This window comes from Plasmodium inui (genome assembly GCF_000524495.1).
Source record: "Plasmodium inui San Antonio 1 unplaced genomic scaffold supercont1.1, whole genome shotgun sequence".
In the NCBI taxonomy this organism is placed as follows: Eukaryota; Apicomplexa; class Aconoidasida; order Haemosporida; family Plasmodiidae; genus Plasmodium; species Plasmodium inui.
Genome location: NW_008481835.1, coordinates 959,791 through 972,474, shown reverse-complemented (window position 1 = coordinate 972,474; position 12,684 = coordinate 959,791). Strand labels below are relative to the sequence as shown.

At 40.9% G+C, this 12,684-nt stretch overlaps 2 protein-coding genes across 2 annotated transcripts; one reads left to right on the top strand and one right to left on the bottom strand.

The window, feature by feature from the left end:
* Positions 1–4,011, bottom strand: C922_00226 (hypothetical protein; the record flags this gene model as incomplete). Its single annotated transcript, XM_008815843.1, has 2 exons — positions 1–2,459; positions 2,841–4,011. The coding sequence occupies 2 exons, from the start codon at positions 4,009–4,011 to the stop codon at positions 1–3; spliced, it is 3,630 nt and encodes a 1,209-aa protein (XP_008814065.1).
* A 2,850-nt stretch (positions 4,012–6,861) lies between these two features.
* C922_00225 (hypothetical protein) lies at positions 6,862–11,842 on the top strand (the record flags this gene model as incomplete). Its single annotated transcript, XM_008815842.1, has 2 exons — positions 6,862–7,252; positions 7,407–11,842. The coding sequence occupies 2 exons, from the start codon at positions 6,862–6,864 to the stop codon at positions 11,840–11,842; spliced, it is 4,827 nt and encodes a 1,608-aa protein (XP_008814064.1).
* Positions 11,843–12,684: the final 842 nt, after the last annotated feature.

Here is a 12,684-nt window from a genome sequence, read left to right as displayed (position 1 = left end):
TTATTTTTTTCTCGTGTCTTGGCCCCTCTCCTCGACAGCATTATCCAGCTCGTTGAATTGCTTTTGCTTGTTAGTTTTACCTGCTCTTTTCTGATTATCCGATGCGCATTTAACCTCTCTTCCCTTTTCTTCAGCAGTATCCTTTTTGTTCGCGAATTGGTGTTCTCCTTCGCTCTTGTTGGGTGTCTCTAATTCTGCATCATTCTTTCGTCTCACGTGGGTGCCAGGTTGAGCGCTACTGTGTTGGATTGGTTGGCGATTCAAGAACGCATCCGCCCGGGCTTTGAGGTCCGCTTGCATTTTGGCTTGCATTTCGGCTCTCGTTTGGGTTTCCATTTCGGCTCCCATCTCGGTTTCTATCTCCGCTTCCATCTCCCCGTCTACCTCCACTTCTACCTGTGCTTCCATTTCCGCCTCCATGTCCGTGTCTATGTTTATGCACATTTGGGGCTCCGCCCCGCCGACCCTTCGCTCGTTGGGCACTTCTGTCTCGTCGGATGCTACCTCTACGACGCTGCTAGCTGCACTCTCCCTTTCTTCGTCCACATTTGGGGGGATGGTTTCGTCCCCCATTTTGTCTACGTGGACCACCTCAATTAGATCGTCGAACGCCTCATTTTCGCTTCCCCCTTTTTGACTCCTCTGCCAACTTGTGAGTGCCGACTTACTTTCGATCATAGTCTTATAAGCATCAACCACATCTTCGTCGTCATTTCCTTCATTTTGCGAATCATATTCGTGCTCATGTATCTTTTGGCACCAATCGTTTCTGTATGTCTCCTGCGCCAGGTTGTCTCTCGTTTCGGTGTATACATTCGTCTCAGTTTTGTAACCCCTGTTGGGTTTGCTTTCCCCAAATGGTTTCTCTAACAGGGAGGACTCTTCCCCCTTTCTGAACAATCCCACCTCGTTACGTTCATCCTTGCCTCCATAGAGTGTGCCAGGAGCCAGGTCATTTCTACAGCATTGTTTACCAATAAATCTGATTTTCTTCATGTCCTTTTCGTCATAGTTGCTCCCCACCTGCTTGCGCTTAAGGGGATGCCTTTCATCTGGCGTCAAAGCAGCGTCTATTTTATGTTCATTGTGCTGCATATGACTGGCGGGAGAGTCACGCCCATTTATGATACTACGAGCATCACCAATGGTGTAGGACTCGTTATTAACACACAAGTGCTCTGGTGTCGTGTTGGATCTGTTCAGTCTGTTGGGAAAATTTTCTCTTCTGTTTCTTTTCCTGCATCCATTATTATTGTTACTACTATTGTTGCGAATGCTGTTATTATCGACTCCATTTTTTTGTACCACTGAATGTATGGAGGGAAACTTGGACGAATTGAGGAACAATTCTTCTGTCCCTAAGAAGGACCATGATTCCTCACTATTCAGACGTAATGAATGACAGTTTGAAAAGTGTGAGTTATTCTCCTTTGTCGTGTTGATGCTATTCAAATGGTTCACTAAATAATTATCGATGATTTTCCTTTTAGCTATATTGTTAATAAAGCTATCTTCTTCGGATTCTATAGATATGGACTTCTTCAATAATTTTTTATTTGACAGGAAATATTGAGGTGATGAATTGAAGGGAGCACCTAATCCGTTTAACATAATTTTAATTAAATTATTTGCAATACTTTCCAGAGATTCCGTTTTCGTTTCAAAAACCGGAATCCAGATGCTTAATTGTCCTAACGTTCTACATGACGTGATGTAATTAAAAATGTCGTAATAGTATTCCCCTAGAAAGGGTTGCAGTTCTTGTAACTTCAACACACATTTGCACTTATAATCAATAAATGCCTTCTGCATATACAATCCTTCCTTGTTCTGATTGATTAAAGAGTTAATTTCCTGGATTAGTTTATTTATCTCCTGCTCCAGTGTCAAACTTTTGTTTTTTAAGTTTTCATATTCACATTCTTTGAATATAACCCTGTTGATAAGGTAGTGAATGTTGGTTGTCTGCATACTGTAGGCTACTTTCATATTTTGAAGCTCCTTTTCCTTTTGATAATTTTTTATCTTTAGTGCGGATAAGTCTTCGCTGTCAATTTCGATTGATGATGATATGTACTCGAGGAGATCCTTCTGGTTCACTGCAATGTACTTGTCTCCATAGTCATGAATGTTCACAGGAAAAATAATCAATGATTTGTTCGCGTCCAATTTGATTACCTTTGCCTTTTTGGAGAATAAAATATTTTTATTAACTTCGTCACATTTTTTTACCATTTCGCAGAAGTCCTTATATTCAATTACTGTTGAGTTTTCACCAATGGTGTTTTTTACATTCACGTCTTTATTCCCCTTCCGTTTGCTACTGTTCTGATCACCCCTCTGCGGGTTGTTAATACTTGTATGTTCTTGCATCTCTTCATCGTTTATTTCGTGAGTTTCTCCTTTTTCTTGGACTAACGGGGATCTATCGTGAGGACTTTCCTTTTTTCTCTCTCCTGCTATCATTGGAAGTATGCAGGGGGAATGGGGGTTGAAAAGGGTTGGCAACATTTCTTACTAGAAACGGGCCAGTTGGGAGCAGCTCAGAAGACTAATCACGCCCATGGGCATAAAATTCTGCGCGAGTTATTGTCAAAATGGGAGCAATAAGGTGCTGTAACGGGCACATAAGTGTACGCACATACATACACACACGTACAAACACATACAAACATATACACGTCGCCAAACTGAACAGCGCTCCGAACGGGACTCGTGCAGATGCACTTAAACGGTGAAAGTAAAAAAAGAGGTCACAAGTAACATGGACAACCTCCCCACAGGAGTGCTCACATTAGCCCTTTTAGATCGTTCTTTTCTTTTTCCTTTTTTTTTTTTACCTGAACGGTCAACGTTTTCACAGCGGTGCAATGGCTGATCTGCATCGTGCACCTCATCCTTGTTCGGAAGGGAACCTTTTCTAAAGTTGGCGGCCTTCTTTTTAATTCCATAACTATCATTATTCGAGGGCAACGTGTTGGGGCTGTACCTGTAAACGATGTTTTCGTGATTCTCTTGGCACGCTTTATCGTTAAAGGGGGCGCTAAAATTGTACAGCGACACGTCTCCATTCTTTTTGCGAAGATCCGTATTGCCACGACTGCTATTTCCACGACTGCTATTCCCACGACTGCTATTTCCACGACTGCTATTTCCACGACTGCTATTTCCACGGCTGCTATTTCCACGGCTACTATTTCCACGGCTATTATTTCCCCGGCTGCTGTTACCGCTGCTTCTGTTTCCCTGGCTCTTATTTCCGCTTCCGCTACTTTTGCTCCCACTGCTTCCGTTGCAGCTACTTTTGCCTCCGCTGCTACCATTGTGGCTAGTACCGCTCCTGTCGCTGGCGAACTTCGCGTCTGTCAGGCATTTGTTGTTACAGTGAATAATTTCAATCATGTTTTTGTTGCACACCGGTACCCCCCTGCTTGCCTCGTCCTTGCAGTCCCTGTTGTCCATTTCGCTATTCAGAGTCTCGATGTAATGGCTCTGCTCATTTTTCGTCAAATCATTATCATAGATAAATAGAGCGCTCTTGTCATCGTAGCTGTTCATGGCATTTATGTTTACATCATTTTCGTAAAGCATATTTTGTTTATCTAAATATGCTACGGGGTCATTGTTTCCGAATGAGTTGGACTCGCTTTTGTTCAAATTGTTCCCCTTGCACCTGATCAGACTTTCCTCTTCACTGTTCTTATTTTGTGTATTGGTTTTATTTTCTACATTCGAACTATCTTCATCGTTTGACGAAATGGAGTTTTTCATCCTATTATTTGTGTTGCTCCCGTTAGGGTTCACCTGACCATTCCATATATTTTTTATATAATCGCTTAAGTTGGAGTTAAAGGGGGAAAGGGAATCAGTCTTTTTCCTCTTATTACTATGCGTAGAGCTTTCAAAACATTTATTGTAATCCTCGAAATTTTCCATGAGGCTGTAATCGTCAGCTTCACATGGCAGCTGATCTATGAGAGTGGCAAACTGACGTATTTGGGACGATGCCATTATTACATATTTGCGCCGCGAATGTGTGTCTCAAGGGGGAGGGACGGCTTAACTGGCGTGTACTAGCCTATGCTGCTGTGTAGCGGCTTATGGTGCTATGTAGTGGCTTATGGTGCTATGTAGTGGCTTATGGTGCTATGTAGTGGCTTATGGTGCTATGTAGTGGCTTAGGCCGCCGCGTACTGGCTTATGCTGCCGTGTAGTGGCTTATGCTACCTTGTACCGCAGTGTACGCGCGTCCTATGTATGCATTTATCCACATGCACACCTCTCTACATGAATGCGCCTTGCGTGTGCGATGCCGTGAGGATTGACCCATAAATGTTGAAAAAAAAATCACATGTAAAAAGTTACGTGAAAAAGGTCACGCCGAAAACTTCAGTCGCAAAACGTTGCGCGAAAGAAGTTACATGAAAAAAGTAACGCCAAAAAAGTTACGTGTCACTCTACTCTGAAAGAGAAAAATCGACATGGTTCATCAAACGTTATACATCCTATAGTTTTATCCTTCCCATGTATTTTTTTTCTATTTTTTCCTTCTTCGTACTATGTTATCCAAAACACTATCGCTCAAATTTTACAAAAACAAAAAATGTATGTTACACATATGTATTTTGCATATCATTGTTTACATTTTTCACTGAATAATATACACTTATTATGTATACTATGCGTTCTTGCAAAATAGTTTTTTTTTCTTTTTTTTTTTCTTCACACAACATTTGGACGCTCCCCTCTTCTCTTTATTTTACGGAAGAAAGAAAAAAAAAAAACAGTGAATTCCTATTTTTTTAAAAAATGGGAAAATTGGGCCACAGCAATTTATGCGAAACATCATCTATTCGCTTAAAATGGTCACTTCCATTTTAAATAAAAACATGTGGAAATTTAAAAGTGTGACAAGAAAAAGTTTTATTCCACATTTTTGTTTAAACATTTCATGATGATGATTTTTTTTTTTTTTAAATTATCAAAGTGGACCATGCAAAAAATTGGCTATATCACCGCGTACGTCATGCTATATGCGCATAGTGGGGGGAGGGGAAAAAAAAAAGTTGGCAGCGCGGATGTGTCATTTGAACAGATGTCATTTTTAAAACATGGCATATTATCAACGTGTCATGTTCGCTGCATGTCATTTTCTCAGCTCCCCAGCATGTCCAAGCGATCATTTAAAAAACGTCGTCGAACTCTCATTCCGCAAAGATGGCTCCTTTCAATGTGCGCAGCTATGTGTACGTTTATTGTATGTGTATGTATTTCAAGGCAAACATCTCTTGAGCGCTATTTAGCAATCGCGACATTTTTTAGCCCCAAATGCTGCAGCTTGTCAGAATGAAATGTAGAAAAAAAAATTTAATAACCCCTCATGGTGACCTTTCTACATTTGAAATTTTTTTTTTTCCATCTCTTGTTTAAAAATAACGCCTACTTTTTTCGAAAATGGGTTTTTAAGTCAGCAGTATGCAACAATTTTCTTGTCTGTACGGCGTCATAAATGCAGCAAACGCGCATGTATTAACAGAAAAAATACACCTGACTGGGTTACACCTCCGGCATTTCACCTTTGCTCAGTAAAAATAAGATATCCAAAAAAGGACGGGAAAAGTTAAAAAATTCTTTCACTTCAGAGGAAAAGGGTGCTTCAAAATGTGTTCGAGTTATTATCAGGTATCTTTCTACTGCGGCTCTTTTCTTCCGCCGCTTTTCCGTTCTGTACACTGTCATTTTTTTTTTATTCTTTTTTCTTTTTATCTATTCGTGCCTCCAATTTGTATTTATCTTGTCAGTGTAAATTTGGTGCATCGTCTTATTCACAATTTGGAAGTGCCTCCCGCGGTGTAGACAAACCACACAGCTGCAAATTTGGACCAGAATATTTGTATCCAGGTGTATACATATGTATAAAATTTTTTTCCCTTTTTTCTTCCCGTTACGTGTATGTTCCGAAATTAAAAAAAAAAAAAAAAAGTTAAAGGTCAAGGTTAAGGTGTACTTTCCTGTAGGGACATTGTGCATACACGGAAAAACCTCACGCCATTAAGGAAGGAAAAAAAAACACACATATATATAAACACACGTTAACAAAGTTTTAATGGAAAAGAATGGTGCACGTTAAAACGCACACAGAAATGTAGCTTCTACAAATCGACCAAAGAACTGTTGTTATCTCAACGAATCCTTGATCGTGTACATATCTACACAGAAGAACGCGCTCGTACGCATGCCTTTTGTTCTTGCAGTTTGTTAAGTAACTCACACTTCAACGCTCACAAATTTGTTTGTTTGTCTGTTGTTTGTCGGTCTGCTTTTTACATGTCTTCTATTTTCCTGTCTATTGTTTGTCTGCGTATTTCTGCCGCTTATCTGTCGTTTTTCTGCCACTTATCTGCCGTTTTTCTGCCGCTTATCTGCAGTTTGTCTGCCGTTTGCATGATTGCTTTTTTTTTTACTTCCCCTTCCGCAAGGCGCTTTCCATTTTAACGCCCTACAACATAAGTTGTTTCACCCCCTAGACACATTGAGTAACATTCAAGTGTTTCACTTAAGATACCAAAGGTGTATCCCCTTCTATGTTTTAAGTTTTCCCCTTGTTTGTTTCACATTTTTTTCTGTACATGAGTAAACATATTTTACCTCTTCCTTTACTAAATTGACATGTTCAAATTCTTTGTTCGTATACGGGGGTCTATAAGTGTATATAACTTTTTTTTATTTGTTCCCTTTCTTTCCTATTTCGTAATTTCCGCGTAGTTTCCTCTCCTTTTCAGCTCCGTTGCCACTTCGTTGCCGCTTCCCTGTTGCTCCCCGCCCCTTTGACTCTTCCCCGAGCTTGCTACTGACAATACAATGATGAAAAAAGTGTTTTTTCTGCACGCACTGCTGCTTTCCCTTCTGTCCTTCCTTTTGGTGAAGGGTGAAAATGACATAAGCAACACCTTTTTCAAGTTTGAGAATTGCGAGTCCACATCAACCTTTGCGAGCATCGGGGAAAATGGGCTACCGCAGTACGGCGCGGATAATGCGCTGACCAGGGGTTCAGGTTATTGGTGTTCTGAAGGGAAACACAGTTCCAGTGAGGTCATTTCGTGGACGGGGCATTTAAAAAATGTCAGATCGTTAAACGGAATCATCATTCATTGGGCATATTCCCCTGGGGAAGTCTCTGTCTTAGCTAGCTACGATGGGAGCGAGCCGTACGAAGAGGTGGTGCCCTACCAGGTGATCGAGTCCCGCGCGGGTAAGTTGTTTCCGAGCAATAATGTTCCAAAGTGGCAGCAAAATTAGGCACTATAAGATGCTGGCGCTACCCTTGCTGATAAACTACTCGCACTAGCGGAAGTAGCCAATTTGTAGCAGCCAATTTATAATACCGAACCCCCGCCCCCCCGCAGGCAACGTAGTGCAGAACATCATCTTCAACCACGTGGTGATGGCGAAGTCGATTAAGCTGAACATGAGGCGCCCGATCCACGGATATTTCGGCATCAAGTTTGTAAACGTGCTGGGCTCGAGGGACCCAACGCTCAGGATACAAAGCGGAATGAGCAACGTGACGCAAGATCTGTGTCTACAAGTAGACGAGACGAACGAGGTAGTGCTGGACGGGTGCATCACGGCCATGTCTTACCTAGACGGAAGAGACCTCTGGAAATTGAACGCACAGAATCAGATATACAACCCGGTGACTAATTTGTGCATCAGTTTGAAGGACAACATGACGGCCAATGGAGGGAGAGTAACAATGGAAGATTGCAATGCCAGTTTGGAACACAACGACGGGCGTAGTAGTTGGCAGTTACTACCAAATAATCAGATAAAAATTTTAAGAGACGGAAATTTCTGTTTATCTCAAGATGGATCAAAATCGGGTAGCACAGATGTAGCCTTAAATAAACAAACGGATTCTACCCTATCCAGAGAAGATAAGAAATTTTCTACAGATAAAGCTGTCGATGGAAACTTGGACACATTTTGGCTCTCACAATCATTTAACATAGACACCGCTCCAGATTCGGTTTACTTCAATATTAACCTAGGAAGTAAGTACAAACTGCAAAAATGTATTATTGACTGGAAATTTCCAGCTACCAAGTACTCAATTATGATAAGTAGCGATGGACAGAATTTCAAAGAAGTTAGCAGCAATTTGGCAAATTTTCTAAATAGCACAATTAATAACTTACACAGTTTTGAAGGACAATATGTGAAGCTGAAATTGATGGCTCCTAATCCTGAGTTTTCTCAAGAACAGAATTTATTTTATGGTATTAAAAAATTGTCTATATATACCAACCGAGTAAAATCAGTGGTAGAGGACTGTGACACGGTCAAAGATTCTGAAGACGCGAGGGACAAGTACTTCTTCGAATTCGTTTCGGAAGTAAACATGCAGGAAGGAAAAGAACTGAAACGATTAGATGGAGAACTGCAGCAGTACGCAGAGAAGATACAGAGCGAAGCTTTGAAAATTCAGAAGCTAAATCCTCAACTAAAAAAATGTAAAAATGAAAAGGAAAAACTACATAACGATATAGCCAACATAAAAAATGTGGTGTTGAAAAATATATACCATGTTATGAACGAATCAGAGAAAATTATCCGAAGAAATTCCTTCAGCTCGAATTATTCTACTTCGACGAAAGAATTGGGACAGACTCCTGAAAATGCAGCAGATGATTGTTTTCATTTGAAGAAAACTATACCTAATTCACCTTCAGGATTTTACTACGTTCTACCTACCTGTTCGCAGAATGTCCTACGAGTTTACTGCGATATGAAAATTGGCGCTACTTACTACGTCCCATCGGTAGACTCAAATTTTATTAACAAAATAAAGGACGTGGAAAATGTGTGCGCGATTTATGGCTTTAGTCCTATCCATCTACACCACGAGAGTCAGTTGCATGCGCTTAAGAATCTCTTTCGCATTATGGATATAAGTATAGACAACCCTGTTCCTCTAGCTATCAGAGGAAGGGGCAAAGTAGAAGGAAACGATCAGGACGCAAACGAATCGCTTTTTTTTTCCCTAGATTTTGAAGAAAACTCCCATGCTATCGTCTCAAAATATGGAACCCCAACAGGAAACACATTTGGGTTAAACAGAGAAGGAGTAGTCTTCTTCGATTCTTCCAACTCAGAAATGTCAGCATTTGTCTGCTCAGATAATGTAAACTCGATCAATTTGCCCGAACCATTTGTTAACTTAAACTGCAAAACGAGCCTAAAAGAAAGTAGCGAAATTAAAAAAATGGTCGGCAATGAGTACATAATTAAGTGTCCCCATGACTGTTTAGAGAGGGAAACAGAAGAGTCTGTCATCGGGGGAGAATCCAACATATACGCGGATGAAAGTTCCATCTGTCTGTCGGCAATCCACGCGGGTGTGTACGACAAGCACTACCTAATTCGCCTGAGAGTAGTAAACGCGTTAGCACAATATGAAGGCGTTTTTCAAAATGGAATCATCTCAGAAACTTACACTAGCGAGAACGAACAAGTTGCATTCAAACTGTTCAATGTGCCACCAAAGTGTCCTGGCAACTCTGGCCTGCACTACGGCTTCAACTTTCTCGAAAAGGACAATATTGGAGATGTAGCAGAGGAAAATGAAAACGTGTATGTAGATCCATCCACTGCAGATGCCATAAACGATTTGGTCACCATTGTGAATAAGCAAGTTGGAAGTACCGACCCGACCTTTCTAGCTTTAATAAATAAACAAGCCATTAGCATCATTTCCAATGCGAGGAGGTACCTCAAGCCCACGGAAATTTTTGAAAAAAATATCGAACTTTTGTCCGACGAGACGTTAAAAGATGTGCAGAGAGTATCCCACACGATTAAGTTGCTAACCTCCAAAGTCACATCCGAGGTGGAAAAGAGGAAGTATAAACTCGAGGCGCTAGTAGATGAAAGACTCAGGCAAAAGGAGTTCGACTCATGGAAATTGAACGGTGCAATCGGGAAGGAGGATCTATACAACGTGTTTGAAGTAACCAATTCTGTCCAACTTCAGCAAGGGGGGAAATGGGACATCTCCGATAATCCACTTGAGGAAGGTATGACAGGGAACACACTCTCTCAGAATGCCCGCGTGGTTAACGTGATCGGTGTGAGTGACACCACTACCGATGACATATTCTCCGGAAGCTACGCCTTCTTAAGATATAAGTCTTTCTACGATTTTGTGTTTTCCACGTATGTTCACGTGAAGGGCACAGGATCGGTGGGAATCATTTTCAGAGCGCACGACAAGTATAACTACTACATGCTAGAGATGAATAACTCTCCTTCCAATGGGTTTAAACGTTTACTGAAATTTGAAAATAACGAACCAACAGAACTAGCCATTATTAGGGATACGGGATTTGATGAAAACACCTGGTTTGTCGTTAGAATAGAATGCATTGGGGCCAAAATAAAAATAAGCATCATTGGAAGTAGTGGTCCTCTATACCAATTACCCACCCCTGATATGGTTGTAAATGATGACTTTACTTCAGCTGGAACCGTCGGCTTCTACACATATGGAATCGACTCTTCGGAGTTCACCAATCCGACAGTTGAATCTGTTCAGTGCTCGTTTAGAGGAAGCGCACATAAAAACGTCTCCCCCTTGACTTGTAACGTATATGAAGAATTTTTCCTTGGCAAATTTAACAAATCGTATAGCGTTTTCGATCCAGAAAATGCGCGGGATGGACCATCCAATTGGAACTACGCCACAAATGTAGGAAGTGAAAAACAAGTCATTTTGCAAAACTCGAATATGAAAGGAGAAGACGCGGAAAATGAAATTCCTTCTCTTGCTATCTTACAAAAAAAAATATGCGAATCGGGAGTATTCAACTTTTCCATCTATCCTAAATGCACCAGTGGAGTAGTAGGTGCAGTGTTCAAATTTGTAGACTCTCAAAATTACACCTTGCTAGAAGTAGGAGCCAATTTTACCCGCTTGAGACAGAATGTGAATGGGACATTTCATCTACTAGCCAAATCGATCATATCCGGATATAAAGAAAACACCTGGAATAGGATAACCATCTCGTTTACCTCCTCCGACATTAATGTTAATATGGGCACCGGTCTAATGACTTATCCTATTTTTAGTTTAGTCGGCTTAGATCTACAAGGAGGACAGCAAGTTGGGTTCACCTCCCACAACTGTAATTACATTGCCTTTGGTCATATTTTCATACACCCTTTTGATTTCAAGCCATACAGTCCTACTCCCTCCGTAGGAACTGAAAGTATGATGCCACTTTTCTCGACAGTGAAAGAAGATACGTTGGAAGGACACACACAACTGCACAACAATGTTGGCTACACAAAAGGGGAAGATACTCCAGCTAGCCAAATTAACCACGCAGAAATTGAAAAACATTCATTTCAAGATGAAGAAGGTGACGTTGTAAAGCGAAATATCCACTACTGCGCTACACACAAAAATATTGTTGACCGAATGGCGTACTGTGATCAACACGGAGAGGAAAATAATTCGGATTGCACAAATAACTTCTGCAATTTTTGCTGTGAAAATATTGACTCAATTGAGAAGGAGGATAACCGAACTTGTGTTGAGCTATGCCAAAAGCTAGATGACAAAATTTTGCAGACGTCGGAAATTTTTAACTTCCTTAAAAAGTCTTGCATTGAATCTCCTAATGATCACTTGAAACAGGAATGCGAAAGTGATGATAATAAAGAAGAGTGCCTTACAGACATGTGCCAAATGTGTTGTCAATCCGTCAGTGTGCCGGAGAAGCTCCTTCCGAATGGCGTCGACATGGATTCCCTAATCGACCAGTGCATGTCCCTGTGCTGATGGGATTGCCCATTTTGTTAGCAACCCGTTTGGTCAAATTAATGTCTACATCTTCGTCTTAGCCATGATCACCATCGCATTTGTGTATACACTTATCTGTTTAAACAGAAATGGAGGAAAACCCCTCTATGCGCAATTCGTCATTTTGGAATCTCCTCCCTGATGGGGGACTATATCGCCTTAAAACACAAATTCGAGAGAAAAGGACGATTTATCCAACCCGTAATTTGCTCCACACACTTAAGTGCCCCTGCCGGCTCCCAGCGCATGTCAGCACAATGAAGTGAGACCACTTCGTTTAACTGTACAGAAAGGGTTCCCTTACACGCTCCATTTGATGCGAACTCGTCGTACTTTATTTACATGTGTACTTTGAAAAAAGGGGAGAGGTACAAGTGGAATTTTTTTCCCTCCCACGTATTTAAACATATCGCGCAGCTTTTGTGAAGCAACCTCGACGCTGAAAATTAAGAACAGTTCGGTAAAACATAACAGATGCGAACCGATGTCACTAAGTCTCTCCAGAAATTGCAGTGGAAATTAAAATGGCTGTAACGGGGAGGTCCCATATGGATGGGCAAAGAGGAATAGAACGTGTTTATAAAAAAGTGCCCTCGTGGCAACCATCCGCGCTGTTCCAAAATGATGTCACTGTTGAGATGAACTTCAAATAGACAGGTTCATTTTGGTCGTGCTCACAAGATATACGGAAAAATGGCCCTCCTTTGTCTGAAAGGAAATAATTTTTTTTTTTTTTTTTTTCTTTTTTTTTTTAATATTAAAACTGATTTGACCTGTACTCCATTTTTCTTACTTGGGATATGCCTCTCGAGCTGTTCTGA